Source organism: Hirundo rustica, chromosome 20 (genome assembly GCF_015227805.2).
Source record: "Hirundo rustica isolate bHirRus1 chromosome 20, bHirRus1.pri.v3, whole genome shotgun sequence".
Classification (NCBI taxonomy): domain Eukaryota; kingdom Metazoa; phylum Chordata; class Aves; order Passeriformes; family Hirundinidae; genus Hirundo; species Hirundo rustica.
Genome location: NC_053469.1, coordinates 5,830,531 through 5,846,370, shown reverse-complemented (window position 1 = coordinate 5,846,370; position 15,840 = coordinate 5,830,531). Strand labels below are relative to the sequence as shown.

At 54.8% G+C, this 15,840-nt stretch overlaps 1 protein-coding gene across 1 annotated transcript; it reads right to left on the bottom strand.

Annotated features, from left to right (window-relative positions):
* Nucleotides 1–5,918: 5,918 nt before the first annotated feature.
* On the bottom strand, nucleotides 5,919–15,802 carry SLC27A4 (solute carrier family 27 member 4). The gene is made up of 13 exons (XM_040083483.1): nucleotides 15,724–15,802; nucleotides 13,173–13,339; nucleotides 12,106–12,500; nucleotides 11,248–11,406; nucleotides 10,841–10,910; nucleotides 10,654–10,745; nucleotides 10,011–10,120; nucleotides 9,399–9,608; nucleotides 9,061–9,187; nucleotides 8,738–8,875; nucleotides 8,415–8,579; nucleotides 7,848–7,994; nucleotides 5,919–7,599 (listed from the first exon to the last, which is right to left on the bottom strand). The coding sequence occupies exons 2-13, from the start codon at nucleotides 13,334–13,336 to the stop codon at nucleotides 7,442–7,444; spliced, it is 1,935 nt and encodes a 644-aa protein (XP_039939417.1). The 5' UTR covers nucleotides 13,337–13,339; nucleotides 15,724–15,802; the 3' UTR covers nucleotides 5,919–7,441.
* Between the last annotated feature and the right edge of the window lie 38 nt (nucleotides 15,803–15,840).

Genomic DNA, 15,840 nt, shown 5'->3' with positions numbered 1-15,840 from the left:
GCACTGATAGAAAAACTGCAGCCCCTTAACCCTGCCTCCCCTCAGCAGAGGGCTCGGGTTTAAAAAATACATGTACGTGTGCACACATGCACATAGAAATGTAACAGCTATGCATATACATGATGCATTATGTGTAAGGGGCATAAATTTACACAGACAGATTGCACTTCGTTTATGCTAACGGGGGTCAGAGTACGCCTAACCCCGGGAGCAGAAGGTGGTGGTGTTTGTAATGGCCTTTTGTTCTCCGAGGAGATCATTCTCTGGGCTGGGCCCCAGGAAAGGCTGGTCCCTTCGGCAGATGAATGCTGCCGTCGCTGCCGGGGTTACGTGATGGCAGAGCCGTGAGGCTGTTGACCATGGTCTTCATCCAAAAAAATTCCAACTGGATTTTATGTATCTCTAAATCCCAGGGCTTTTGAGCATCTTGATGATATGGCCCGGGATGGAATTATATGGAAAAGCAGCTGAGGAAAGAAGCATTCAACAAAAATCCTTGCTTCAGAAATGGGTGAAGCATTCTGTGTTCAGAGGATCTGGTGATCTTGATTCCAGATCAGTGTTTGTAGTTATGGTTTTATATAAGCTGTTTTCTTGCTCCCAGAAATCATTTATGAGGCCAAATAAAGCCAGAACTAGCTCCTAAAAGAATCTTGATTCCTGACTTACACAACAAAACGGTACAGATTTAGTGTTAGTACCTCCCTGGAAAAGCAAAAATAAACTACAAGAAAGGGAACAGTAATCATAAATACCAGTTTGGCTCATTCAAGCATCAAAGCTGGTTATTGTTAACAATTGTCCTGGACAAAAAGTGACCACATGAGAAACGGAAGATGTTTTTATGGACATTTTGTGCTTGGGAGAGGAATGAGTCCTGTCTCCATGCTGCGTGCTGAAATCAGAGCACCACAAATTCCCTGAGATATGTTTGGGATGGGGAAACTAAGCACAAAATCTCCCTGAATGCTGCCGTGAAGTGCTGTAAACACGGAGAGTTTTTGATAATCAGGTAAAACCGGGTAGCTGTGGCGCTCACTCAGGTTACTGGGGCAGGATGCCGCTGACCAGGGGCTCCGGCTGCTCCCATCCCCCTCCCACAAAGCCAACTGCAAAGGGAACAGGTTGGAAATTGAGCCTGGCAATGAAGAGGGGTTAATTTTTTTTGTCTCGTCCCCATCTTCTGTCTTTTTTTTCCTGCCATTTGCACACTTTCTCTCTCTCTTTGAGTGCAGAAGGAACGTGCCTCCATTCCTCCACTGAGGGTTTATTCTGGAAGTAACATTTTAGGTCGCCATCGCATCCTAGAGTAGTTTATAAATACAGCAGGGCCTAGCGCCGCGAGGAAACATTTTATCAGAGAGCCCCGAACTGACGATTCAATTATTTTTCAATAAAACATCAGGGGAATGCGCAAACAGCTGCTCGCATCCTTCCACACAGCAAGTCAAACTTCAAGGGGAACAATAGCCGGCGAAAGGGGAGCCATCGTGGAGGCGGTGACAATGGGTTTCCTTACTCGGGGCTTTGTTTGATTTCCCCGTCTCAGTTTTGAACTCCCTCCGCCGGAGAAAGGCGAGGGGGTAGGACGGGGAGAGAGGGAAGCAGGCAGAGGGGAAGGAGGGTCAGTGGGAGTTAAAGCCTTTTGCAGCCTTTCTCTCCCATTCATGTGGTAATTGGGTGTCAAGCAGAGATCAGTAAGATGGAGCCCGGCCTCTGTGCCCGGGTTAAACTGCAGCAGAAAGAAAGCGGGAGCTGAACCGATGGAGGCCTGAATGTCATTGGGGCGGGAGGAAGCGCCTCTCCCCCGGGAGCCCTTCTGCCGGGGTGCTGGGCTGGGGGGGGGCCGCTTCCCATTCAGGGCATCCCTGAAAGCGGCCAGACAAAGCGGGAGGGCGTCCGAACAATGCCGCACCCCCGGCTCTGCCTTCAATAGGGAGCTCTAAACAGGCGTTTAACCTTCAGAATAGCTGAAAGTGATACTCAAAGCTGAGGGGGTGGCTCGCCCGCCGCTGTTAGCCTCTTCCTGCGGCCGAACCGGCCGCCACTTGGATGGCCGGAGGAAGACTCTCGCTGCCCTCGCTTCCTCGGGCCCCTTGGCACAGCGCTGCGGGTGTGCCGGGCCCCGGGCGGGTGGTGGGAGCTGTCACCTCCAGGGCAGGATCAGGCCACAAATCCTGCCTGGGCCGGCAGCGTGCCGGGGGCCCTGGGAAGGCTGCTCCACACCCTCGAGGATGGGACTAGAGAAAGGCAGGGCTGTAAGAAGGAGGGGGATGTGGCAGAGTAAGGGTCATATCCCACTTCACAAGCCTGGGGTCATTTATCGAGGGATCAGGGAAGATTTGGGCAATGACTCACATCCTGAGCAGGAACATATCCTGGGCTTGGATAGCATCACCATCGCCTGCAGTTCCTGGGGTTGCCAGCCTGTACTGCATGATCCCAACTGCCCGAAGCTCTCCCAGAGCCTGGCCTGCCATCATTTGTGCCCATGTGTGTATTTTTAATGAACCAGGAGAAAAGCAGATCAAACCCAAGGTTACTTTGGAAGGTAGAATTTGCCACTGAAATGGGCCAGGCTCAAAGAAAGCAGAGCAGGGCCCATCCCTGCTCCCTGAGCCTCGCTCAGCTGCACAGTCCAGCCATCCCGTGCTGTCCAGAAGCTCAGCAGCAAACAGCCCCAAGGACACTCTCTTCCCTCCTGAAGGCTCTCTGCTTTGAGAAGGAAAGCTGCTGTCCCTTCCTTCACACAGCATGATGAGATCTTCACAAACCATCATTTTGGTGGAATCTCTGGCCATGCAGTCCCTTCAAACTGGAGAAGGAGAAGCCACTCCTGGCCCTGTTCCTGTTTACACTGGAACCACCCAGGGGAATCAAGTATTTCCATTTCTAAAGAGTGCACCAAAGGACAGTTGCTTCTTTAGTTCAGAATATTTCCCTGTCACTGCTTAAAGGCAAAGCCAGCTCCCCAGCGTGCAGAGGAGCAGGCAGCTGTCATTTGGGAAGGCTCCGGCACACCAAGAGTGTCAGGAGGAGGCGGGAGAGATGCAGTGTTAAAGATTGCCACAGACTTTCTCAGCAGCAGAAATTAATTTCACCCAGAAAGGTTCTGAGCAACTTGCAAAGCCCCCACCTGCATTAAGGCTTAAATACACTCATTTTGCACACCAAGCATGGCCTGGCCAGGCTGAACCTAGAGCAGATCAGAAAGGAAGTTGCCACATTTTTTGTCTTGATATATTGTCACTGTCCAGGACACAGGGTCTGGGAGAAGCAGTCATCTCCATGGGGAAGAGTACATTTGGTTTGTAAAGCTCTTTGGCTTTGCTTAAATTAGCAGTTTGATAATAACCCTGGAAAGGATTTTAATGTTTTCTTAACCTCATGCAAACAGAATTTTAAGTCTTTTAATTAAAACAGAACAATACCTCGTACTTTATGTATAGGACTTTTATCTACATGCAGCTGTTGAGCCAGACTAGTGCATTGATCAAAGGGGAGGGATGTCTCACAAGGTGTCTCTAATCATAGAGGATTCAATTAGCCTCTTCCTTAGAACTACACAAATAAAAAGATATTTTAAAAAATCAGACTATGATTAAACACTGGCTACTTCATTCCAAATACCTCTCTGCTGGAAGCATTGTGTTTCAGCATTGATCCCAGGCTCAGCACCACACCTGCACTTGTATTTCTGGGCCAAGAGCTGCAGGGACACTTGCACATAAACTTCATTCTTCCAGAGGAGCTGGGACTTTAGAAAGGCTCCAGGATTTCAACCCAAAGCTGACAGCCAGCAGAAAACCTCTAATTGGTGTAGCTGGGTGTTTCAGGGAACCTTGATGCACTGCCAAGTGCGACACAACCCTCCTCAGTCAGGACAAACACAGCTCCAATGGTGAATGGTCCCCAGACACCAGATTTCCAGCGGGGACCAACCCCCCAACACCAGCATTGCTGGGCAAGGGCGCTCCTTTGAGCATAACTCAGAGCTATGAACACACCTCCCTGGGGCTCCCCTCTCCCTGGGAAATCCTCTGGCACAGAGATGTGAGTGGCACGTGCACGCCCCAGGCCTCTGGCGCAGCCCTGCACGTCTCCTCTATCGATGGGCTGTGTACCAGAGCCCTCCATGATCTCTGCTGAGCTCTTTCCCAGTGGCTCAGCACCTTCCATCTCCCCTTGGCAGGAGCTCTCACCTCGGTGGGGCCTCATCCTGCTCCTCTTGCCTGCATTGTGCAGCTCCCCCTCCTCACAGCTGGCCCAAAATCCAGGGTGAGCTCCTGGCTATGCTCCAGCCAGGGCACAGCTCCTGACTTGTGTTGGCACCAGCAAGGGCTACATCCTGCTCCTCTCACAGGCCTCTAATTCCCATCCATCCCCAGAACCCAACAGTGCAAGCCAGTCTCCATTTGTATGGGCTCACTTGCAAACAAGTAACAGCTATACTTCCATAAGCTTCCAAAGCTATTTGTGTCTGTGTTTAGCAGGCATAATTTCCTGAATGCATAATTTCCTTGCTAGGCTTTTTTAACCTACCATGCTCTCAGACAGAAGCACAGTGCCGAGTTTTACCCTCCAACCCCTCTTTTTTCAGCACAGCCATCTCCTCCAGGGAGGGAGTAGTGTATCCTCCTCTACTACTCCAAGCCCATCTCCAGGTGACCGCCCCAAGATCTGACTTCAGGGAGGCCAGGCTTTTCCTCACTGCCTTTAGCAGAAGGCTGGATGAGGCCGGGTGGATCAGGTCCCTGCCCACCACCTGCCAAACACATCTCGGTGACCTGGCTGCTGCCCAAGTGTCCGTCAGGCACAGCCTCCCGAGCACAGTGGACACCAGTGCCTGGCATTGCCATTATCTGTATCCGAAACTTCCTCTCCACCTCAGGCACCCACCCTGCTCCAACACCCCACACTGCCAGGGCTCTGGGCACCACACCAGGGCTGTGAAAGCCCCGGGAGCGTGTCCCCCCGAGGGGAGGCGTTTGCCGAGCCCAGCCTGCCCTCCTCCGGCGGCTGCGAGCGGAACAGGGCGCGCAAGTGAGAGCAGAGCACCTGCGGAGACACTGCTGCTGCACCCCTGCAGCAGCTCCCCCGCCCCTAAATAGGACCCCCCGGGTAAAACCACGCTGTTTGAGGGCTGAACCCCTCGGATGCTGCCTCGCTGGAGGGGTGACGTCTGTTTTCCACTGGCTGCTTTGGGACAGAGGCTCGTGAGTGTCCAGGGGACTGGAAAACTAAAATTAAAGCTTTCAGCTTAGAGATGCTGGAGAAGACACGTATTTGAACATGTTCAAAGGTGAAGTTGGTATATAAAGGATGCAGATTTCCAACACTTTTCTTACGGTGTCATTCACCAGGCAACACATTTCACTCAGGCTCATGGAAGACACTTATCCCTGGCAGCCCCATACCAAGGAGGCAGGTTCTCCTGTTCACCAGGACTGGATGCAGAAGGTCTAAAAGATGGTTCTGGCAGCAAGGGAAATGGAATGGTTACCAAAAAACTTGTCTGCAAGGGCAGAAATGAGCTGGGAAGTTCAGCATGGACAAACACAGAGAGAAGCAGCAGGAAGAGGAAACAGAGAACAGGAGAGGAGTGGAAGAGCCACATGTCCCAGAGCAAACAGGGAGAACTGGGCCAGAACAAACTGGGATGGCAATGCTGAGGACAGAACAAGGAAAAATGGGGTGCAGAGAGTTAGTGGAGGAAACCGGGGAGGGTCTGATCAACATGTTGTGTTCACACAATCATTAAACCCAGCAGCAAGGGGCTTGTTCCTCCTGCTCTAAGATGAGCCAAAATGCACAATAGGGAGGTGATGCTCTGGAGTGGCAGTTCCCAAACCAGCACAGTCCCCCCACCTTCCCTCACAGAGCAGGACTGTACAAGGAAGAGGTAGGAAACACCAGCATAGACCCATACTTTTGTTTAATTGTGAGACTGGGACGGACTGGGGCAGGCAGGTACGTTGGTGTGGAAGCACAGCTAGAAGAGCAGACACACCCTGCCCTCACAAAAGACAGATGTTGCTTTAAGGAGTAATCCTGCTAAAAGCATAAAACCAGATTATTAAAAAAAAAAACCACCCAAAAAACAAAAAACCAAAAAACCACCCAACCCAGAGTTTTCTCTGGAAGAGAAATTTCTGCATGTTTTCTGAGGACTGGAATTGAATATCGTGGCTGAGGCTGTTTCATGTCAGACACAACATGGGGAATTCACATAGCACAAGTCAGCTGTTTCACATGGACGTTTCAGTTCAGGGCCCTGCTCTGGTGCTGGAGACAGGGAGGGCTCTTTTGGGAAGGGATGCAGAGCACATGAAGTCAGGCTCTCACAGAGGCCACCCTCCAGAGGATGTTCTCTCCCCAGGCAAGTTACCTCCTGAGTACATCTAAGCAAAGGCAAGCTCAGCTCTTCTTCCCACTCTCCTACTTGTTTTCTGCAAGGAAGAAGGTCCACAAAACAATGCTGCATCCACAAAAGAAGGACCTAAAAGACCCAGAGAAGTGTCCACAAGATAGTGGGATTTGCTCATGTCCTCCACCATGGAGCAAGGCCACAAGGACATTTACAGTTGCACCCACGCTGGAAGAGGAGAATCAGTCCCAGATGAGCATCCCACCTCCCTGTGAGAGAAAAGGATTCTCCAGGAGAGGACAGGTCTGGCCTATCCCTCCACCTACTGCACAAACCCGGGACACATTCAAAAGTACAGACAATAAATTAAGATTGGGGGAAAAAAAAAAAAGTCAGCATGTATTACATATATATATATATACACACACACACACATATATATATTTAATATAATGTGCGTGTGATTGTGAAAAATAGAAATGTCATCCCCAGGAGAGAGAAAGGCATGGCAGAAACACATTCCTGTCCCCCTCCTGAGCCCAACACTACCCTGCTCCCCTGATTCACAGCAGACACACAACACCAGCTCAGCAGAGGGAAAGGGTCGTGCCGGGCACCCTCCTTCCCTCTGCCAGCTGGGTCCCTGTGCCAAGGAGGAGCTGGCTGCTTGGTAGAGGAGTGGGGAAGAGCCCAGCACTGGACCCTTCATGGCCTTCACAAGGAAGGGTTGCTGCAGGCAAGAAAAGGCAGGGAAAGACAGGAGAAGCGAAGTGGAGCGGCAGGGACACCCAAACTCTCCTCAATTGGCCAGGGCCCTGCCCCTCCCATGGCATGGGACCACCACCACTGTACCAAATAGAAAATAAAGCCATAATGAGACAATGCTTTGGTATGTGACCATCCCCCTCCCCCCAATCCCCTCTGTGTTCCCCCCAAACCCTTATCTGTAAAACTTGTCAAATAAAAGATCTAGTGTGCCTTTTACATCACTCCACAAACATTTCCTTCCCCGGTGCCTGCCCTGCCCCCTCTCCCCATCAGGGTTTGGGAGGTGCCTTGCTTGAGCCCCACCAGTTACAGCTTCTGGTCTCCTGACTGGATTCTGCTGAACGCTGCCTGGTCCAGTGGCAGGTAACAGCCTTGCCTGGAGTCCAGAAAATACAGCCTGTCCTTCACCAGCGTGGGGTCAAAGCCCTGCTTCCGCAGCTCTACCTTCTGGAACTTGTAAGTGCCTGGAATGGGGAGAGAAGAAGGACTAAGGATTCACTGGCCACACACACTTCCATCCCCACCACACCTGTGGTGTTCCAGACAGAGCCTTGTGTCCCCATGCCTTAAAACCACCTGAGGAACTGGCCACGGTCTCTGTTGGGCAGAGGGAGTCCACCCCCACCCTACAGACTGACCTCTGAAACCAGGTTTTCCCCTCCCAGGCTCCCCCAGCTCCATGTCCAGTGTGAGCATGCATGCCATGGCTCACTTGTCTTGGAGACTTCATGCAGGAACCGCAGGAAGACGGGACGTGCATACAGTGGCAGGGCCTTTTTCAGCTTGCTGGAAAAGTCTTCTAGGTCACAAGAGTTCTCTGGGTCGGCGATGGCTGCCATTCCTGCCCTCCCTTCAATCCCTAAGAGGCAGAGAATGAAGAGCACTCAGACACACTGTCCCTGTAGCATCATCTCCCCTCTGCCCTGCACCAACAAGACCCTGCTTTGTACTGAAGCGCTGGCATGTGCAGCTGTGTCACTGCTGTGTCACCACCCTGTGGCCAGGGTTACCAGTGACACCCTGCGGTCACAGTCATGGCCAGAGAGGACACAGGGTCCTTACAAACCAGCCAGAATCAGACCAAAGCTTGAGAGAGTGAGGAAACCCTCTGGTTCCTGCAAGCCACACACCTTGTGGTCTCTTCCCAGCTTGCCCACAGGGAGCCTCAGTCTACCCTCTTGTCAAAGGACACATCAGTCTGGACATGCAGGACTTGTTCACACTCAAGTGTTGGAGGCCTGCCTGCCTTGTCCTGATTGTCCACTTCCCTCTCAGCTACCTGGGATCTCCACACCATAAACCACCACGTCCGTCAGGTTGAGGATGCGGCTCAGCGTTCCCTCCACCTCCGTGGTGGAGACGTTCTCCCCCTTCCATCGGAACGTGTCCCCAGTGCGGTCTCGGAAGTACATGTAGCCATATTTGTCCATCACCAGGACATCCCCTGTCGGAAAGCAATGAATAGGCAACAGAATGAGGTGTCGGCAAGGAGCAACCCTGGAGCATCTCAGGGCAGTGCCGCTACCGTGGGAGAGTCCCCACTCCTACACAGGTGCCTTTCTCCTCCACTCCCAGCAGACAGAGGGGTCCTGCTGGCCTCACCTGTGAGATAGGCAGCGTCCCCTTTTGTAAACACGTCCCTGGCAATTTTCTTGTTGGTGGCAGACTGATTCAGGTAGCCATCGAAGTGCTGCAGGGGATTGCTCCTGACAATGCGACCCACCAGCTGCCCTGGTTCCCCTGCAGTGAGAAGAGGGGATGAAGGGGGGAAACACCACCGCCCCCATGCCCCCAAGCAAAAAGGGTGTCTAATGGGGTTGGTGTGGTTTAACTGAGCAGAGAAAAATCCAGGGAAATTATCCTGAGGTATCGTGAAACACACACACACAGGGCTGAGGAGATTTTATCCCTGCGGTTGTCCTCACCTGGTTTGCAGCTGATACAGACACCATCTGGTCCCCGGATCAGCTCCATAGTGTCTTCATCCACCTTCACCAAACCAATGGGGTACACACCTGGTAGGATCCTGCTGTTGAAGCCGCATGACCCAACCTAGAACACAAAGAGCTCAGAGCTGTGGGTAGCAAGGACATTTGTCCCACCTGAACACGCTGCTCACACACTCCCAGCACCACACAACAGCCAAAACCCCTCTGGGTGGATGGCAACCCGTGCCAAGAAGCAAACAGCCCATCTGGGTTTCCAACCCTGCCCAGGCCAGCTGTCACCCTTTGGGACACGAGGGAGGGTTGTGGGGCCTTACGTTGCCATCAAAGTTTCCCAGGCTGCAGTTGCACTCGGTGGCCCCGTAGAACTCGGCCACCTGGGGTATGCCAAAGCGGGCCATGAACTCCCTCCAGATGGAGGCCCGCAGCCCATTGCCCACGGCCATGCGCACCCGGTGCTGCCGCTCCGTGTCCTGGTATGGCTGGTTCAGCAGGTAGCGGCAGATCTCCCCGATGTACTGCACAATCTGGGAGCAACACAGAGGAGAGACTCGCTAGGACCCCTCTACCAGGCCCTGGGTTGTCTGGGGTTTCTTCAGGGCAGGAAAGAGCGGTACAACACACCCAAAGTTTGCTAAAGAGGCCGCAGTAATAAAGAGAAGTTCTGCTAATTCATCCAGCCTGTCCTTCCCTGGTTAACCCACCTCTCCAGGCTGTGAAACCCATCCACTATCTCCTGGCTAATGCTGGAATGGAGTTAGTTACCAGCCCAGGTGGGAAGGACACAGCCCCACCACCCAAAGGTGGTTTGGACAGACAGAACCAGTCCAGGCATCCCCTACCTCCAGCAGCTGTGCTCTCCCCAGCATGGCACAGACTCCCAGACTTCACTGCCCACTCCCCACTGGCCCCTTGCCCCACAGCCTCACCGTGCAGTTGTATTTCACACAGTCCTCCCAGAAGTGTGAGGCCGAGAACTTCTTGCGGATGACAACCGTCATGCCCTGCAGCAGGCACTGCCCGATCCCCACGATGTTCCCTGCAAAGAGGCAGCCAGGAAAGCCCTCAGTCCCCAAACACCTCCAGCCCACCTGAGGAAAGAACTGGCAGGGCAAGGCAGAGGCCATGGCTGGCTCACAGTAGTGGGGGTTCACCCAGCCAAAGCCCCCAGGACCATGGGCACAAGGGAGGAGACACATGGCAGTAACATGTAGGGCAGCACTTCGCACCTGAACATCCCAGCATGTCTCAGTCAGCCAAGCAGGCACTGCTTCCCTTTCCCCTAGACTTTTCTCCCTTACTTTCCACAGGGAGCAGCAATAAGGAACAGGTATTCCAAAACCAGGGTAGGAGAATGCCCTTCCTATGCACACCCTGCTCCGAAGATCAGCCAGATCGATTTTTTGGTTTCCAGGGCAAAAAGCAGAAAAAGCCACAGTCACACACTGCAAGCAGCAGTCTCATCCTCCTTGACATGGAGATCACAGCCACAGCAGCCTCCAGCCTGAGCCCTGGGCTTGGCAGAGGGAAGAGTCAGACCCAGGATGCCAGGCTGTGTATGGCACACGTTACCTGCAGCATGGTAGAGCGGAAGGCAGTCGTACATCACGTCATCAGACCTCATCCGAAAACCGTAAAAAACCAAGCTGGACATGCGGAAGTATCTGAGGGGAGGGTGAAGAGGCATGTCAGGAGCAGGGTCAGGGGTGCTGTGCAGAGCTCAGCCCCATCCTCCCTGAGCCCCTGTCCACAGCCTTACCGGCAGTTCACCACAATGGCAGCCTTGGGCAGCCCCGTTGTGCCAGAGGTGTAGATGTAGAAGAGTTTGTCTGGGGAGCAATAAGGAGACAGGGTCACATTCCCAATCTAGGAGCTGGCCAAACCAGGAGAGGAGGACAAGCAAAATTTAAACACTCTTCTCATGCCAGCTGAGTCAAAACTCTCATGTAACAGCTCCAAGAACATGCTGGGATCACCCCGGGTTTGTTGGACACATGGAGGGTATGACAGGATACTGCTCCATATAGGGCTGGGCTTCCAACACTGGAGCAAAATCCATCCCAAACACCCCTTGCCATCAGCATCCCCAGCAGTCTTGTCAGAGCTGTAGCCAGCTGACCCTCAAAATCACCACCACTTGTCTGGCCCCAAGAGCTGACCACATACCAAGAAAGCCCTTATTAGGGGGAGCTGGCTGGTGTCGCTGGGCCGTCTGCAGGAGGGGGTCCAGGTGCTTTGCACCAGGAAGCATGGATTTAGGATTTTCTTCCCCAGACCAGAAGAGATGGATGGATTTATCCAGCGAGGGCTGCACTTCCTGCATTGCTGAGAAAGTAAAGAGGGGAGCTGGAGAAAAGTGGCAGGGTGGCTACAGCACAGAGACCCCCTGTCCTCCCAGACAGTCTGAAGAACACCCTGCCCCAGGTAGCAGTACCCCCACTGTGCTGGGCAGAGTCCCCAAAGGGCTCCCAGCCATCCCAAGCAGATGTTGTTCCCACGATTAACAGATGCTGGGGACACAGCCCAGACCTCTTTAGGGACCAGAAGATCCTGTTTTCCACCTTTCCCCATCCAAAACCTCTTTGGTGCCAAGAGGTCTGTTGACACCCTCAACTTCAGAGGTGTGGGCTGAAATACACAAGGAACTGGAGCCAAGGTGCTGCAGGAATGTCGCAACAGCCATGGAGAGCAGGGGGAGGCTCCTCCCATGCAGTGGGGCAGGCCCAGCCCAACCCAGGTCTCCATGCTGGGAATGGACCCGAGAAACACAAGGAAGGATCCTCATACCCAGGCTGACCTGCTTGGGAGGCAGAGAGCACTGCACTCCAGATCCTGCCCAGAGTCCAAAGGAATCAACAACAACAAAAAAACCAACCCCAATCTAATTCCTGGATGATTCAACTGTCCACTCTCTTCCAGATAGATCTCTGTTCTGTGGTGGGCAGGAAAGGAAAACTGAACCCACTGACTAGACACACCTCCCTCCAGTCCAAAGCACGCCCAAAACATCTACCAGCCTCTCACCTTCCATCATTTCCACCCCAAAAACCACAGCTTTGGAGCTGGAGATGGTGATGCAGTGCAGCAAGGCCTCCAAGCGCAGGTGGGAATTCACGAGGGCCGTCTCCACCCCGATCTTGGCCAGGCCGAGCCACAGCCCCACGTACTGATTGCGGGACTCCATGAAAAGTGCCACCACGTCACCCGAGCGGAAGCCTTGGCCGTAGAAGAAATTGGCCACCTGGTTGGAGTACTCGTCCAGCTGACGGAAAGTCCAGCTCTCGCCTGTCCCTTGGAAGATCAGTGCTGTCTTCTCTGGATACTTCCTCGCGGTCTTCTGGAAGATCTTGGGGATTGTGTTCTTCTCCCTCATGTGCCTCCATACCTGCCACTTCACCCGCAACAGGACCAGCCCCGTGCTGCCAAAGGAAGGGGAGCAAGAGGGCAGATGCTCAGTGACCCCTGCAAAACCACTTCATCCAGCAAAGCCAAGGACCACAGCACAAGGACCTTCCGAGGAGCTGCAACAGCCCAGCACTTACACCGGACCCCACTCTAGGGCAGCTCTGTGTGCTCCCTTGAGCAGTGTGCACACAGGCAGAACTGATCTGCAAAGACACTCATAGCCAGGGACTGATGGAGGCCAGGGAGAGGTGTGTTTTGGAAGTCTGCAGACAGGGATGTCCCCGATCAAAGGGGCATTTTTGAGCCTTGGGTGCTCTCCAAGAGTTACCACCACTCCCTCCCCCACCAATCCTTGCCAGGAGCTGGCACAGCCTGATACCAGCTCAGAATGGACCTTGCACAGGGGCCTGGTACAAGCCAACGGATTTAGGAACAGGGTGAAGTACAAGGAGAGAGTCAATAAACTTTGAGCTCAGCTGAAATCTATCCTTGGGAAAAGTTTGCCTAAGAGTTTGGAGTCACGCGGTCATGGCAGAGGGAGATCTCCTTTCAGCCAGGCCAGGTGCCAGCAGAAACGCAGGCAGTGCAAGGGGGCAGGGAGGGGCTGTGCTCACACATACACACACACCAAGGCAGAGCAGAGGGCCGGGGGTGGATGGTTGGGCCATCCCAGCCAGGACACGTACGTGACATCCCTTGGTAATGTCTTGAGGAATACGAGGAAGAAGTCCCATCCACCGGATGCCAGGTAGAAGATGAAGAGAGCAGGGATAGCCTGGGCCCAGGACAGTTCCAGAGTGACCCTGAGGAACAGCAGCACAGCTGCAAAAGCAGCCAAACGCAGCATCATGGCCTGCGGGGAGAGAGGAACCACGGCCATCAGCCCACGCACACTGGACCTGGTGATAACAATCCCTTGGGCGTGGGATGCCTGAGCAGCCCCCAATTTCCTGGATGAGGTCCCTGAGTCATCAGTACTTCTGGCTGTGAGGATGTAACCCAGCAGCCCAGAGCTCCCAGAGATGTAACTTTACCTGACCTTGGAGATGGCCTCCAATTGAGCCATCAGCTCGGCAGTGCTTGGTGCAAGCTGAGAGCCTGGCCATTCCCACCTGGGGAGCCACATCCTGCACACCAGCCAGGGGTCTGGCCACGCCCCAGCAACGTGAGACGCAGGATAAAGTCACTCCCATGGATGTGTGGGAAAAGTCATGGCAGGAGACCTCATACAGATGATTGGAAGCCTCCACTCTACCCCAGAATCCCTCCACCCTCGAAATCCAGAGTACCCCAGGCCCGAAGCATGAGCTCTCCTGCATGCCTGGCTCCAGGACAGCCATCACAGCTGTTGGAAGAGCACAGCTTCACGTGCTCTGCAACACAGCTCAGACAGGATCAGGGACAGGAAACTCAGTTCTTTGAGCTCTGCTTGTGTTTGCAAGCCCTCACGTTGGCGGGCCGTTTCCTGGTCTGGCTAGGCTGGAGACACTGTCAGAGCAGGTCAGGGATGAGGCCAGGCTGGAGGGGGCAGAACAAGAGCTGTCACTGCTGCCAGGAGTGCCCAGGCCTCTGCCCGATTCCCTGAGGACAGTGACTCTGTCTCTGGTACTTGTCCCTCCAAAACAGCATCTCTGTCCCCATCCCAGACACACCCCAGAAGTGGCTCTGAGACTCAGAGATGGTGATCTAGCAATGGCTCTTTACAGGCAACAGCATTAGGAGGAGGAAAATGAAGGAGATGTGACCCTCACAGCTCCTAGATAAAACTGGCCTTTCCTGGCATGGACACAGGCCAGAGAGGAAGGAAACACTTGCATCATTTCCCTCTTGAAAATTGATTCACTGTTCTGAAGCTGGAAGCCCTGCATGGGCTCTTCTACAATTGGTGGGGCTGGGAGCTGCACCTGTGGCTTTCCCTCTGCTCTGTGCAGTCCCCCCAGCTCCAAGGAGCTTCTGTGGATTTGATACCAGACACTGGCAGGGTGGGAGCCAAGGCAGTGCCACATGGTCACTGTGCCCTAACACGTCTTGTTCCTTGGCTGTCCCACCTCTGAGCTGTGCCAGCAGCAGCAGGCTGGGATGCATCAATGCACAAGATGCCACTTCCAGGGGGACACCTGGAGACACTTTCCCACACATAGCCCTTACCCTGAGATTCCTTCCCCCTTGTGCCAGTGACCTCTGAACACCCTCCACCAAACACCTACCTCACAGACATGATGTCCCACAGCACTGTCCCTCTGCCTTTTAGCAGGCCAGGGCTCGCAGTGTTTTTGCCCGGGAGGCTCCCTCTGCACTAAACAGAGCAACTTTTAGATCACCATCAAACTACTGTGCCTCAGCTGGGACCTGGGCCCTCTGTTACAGCCTCACACCAGCCAGATGTGGCAAGGCAGCAGCGGGGGAGGCCCACTCTGTGTGGGCAGCAAAGTGCTTAATCTCCCGCTTGAAGGCAAGGCACGCTCAGGCAAGCCCCTTTTATCCTCTGCTCATATCTCCACCTCACTCCGGCATCCCGGTGCCTCCTGCGGAGATAACCGGGGAGAGATTCCCGTGAGATACCCGGTGTGTCGCTGCCAGAGACCTCCAGCCCTGCGTTACAGATTCAGGTCTTGTCCAGCTGCATCAGCACAGAGAAAGCAAAGCCCTGCCTGTAGCTCACAGCCAGCAGGGGATCCACCCGGGGAGCACCGAGCCCGAGGAGGGCCCGGGGAGCCGGTCACAAGGGGGACAACGGGCAGGCGGCCGGGCTGTGAGAAACCTCAGCGCTAATGGCACCTGGGAGGCACCTGTCCCCCACCTGCCCCGGGCAGGGACCCCCGTCTCAACCTCCTGAGTGCCCCAGCAGGGAGGTCGAGCAGCGCTGCCCCAGCCCCATCACACGAGGCAGAAAGACCGGGAGGGCCTCGCACCGGGATGCAGCCGGGCCCCGCCACCCAACCCCGGCCAGGCCCCGGAACCGCCCGGGCACAGCCGCTCTCGGCGGGGTGAGGGCCCGCGGCGCGCTCGTGAGGAGGCCGGGCGACTGAGGGATCCCGGCGCTCGCCACGGTGCCCCACGGGGAGGCCCGGTACCTCATGCGGAGACCGGCGGGGCGGAGGGACCCCGGTGCCGCCCGCAGGGCCGCGGCGCCTGCTGGGGAGCCCGCGGGGCCGCCCGCGGGGAAGGGAGCGCGGCCGCCGCGGCGGCGCCGGGAGCTGAGGGACCGGGATGGGGAGGATGGTGCCACGCTCTTACCGGACTCCGGGGCGTCCGCTGCGGCCCGGCCACCTGCACCGGGAGCGGGGCCCGCCCGATTCTGCGGCAGGGGCGGGGAGGGGCGGGCAGCGCGGGCCGCCGGGAGCTGTAGTCCCG

Coding starts and splice junctions, on each gene's coding strand:
- SLC27A4 (XM_040083483.1), bottom strand. CDS start 13,336: ATGATGCTGCGTTTGGCTGCTTTTGCAGCTGTGCTGCTGTTCCTCAGG. Junction 12,501..13,172: donor ACATTACCAAGGGATGTCAC/GTACGTGTCCTG, acceptor TTCCTTTGGCAG/CACGGGGCTGGTCCTGTTGC. Junction 9,188..9,398: donor TGGGAAACTTTGATGGCAAC/GTAAGGCCCCAC, acceptor TTTGTGTTCTAG/GTTGGGTCATGCGGCTTCAA.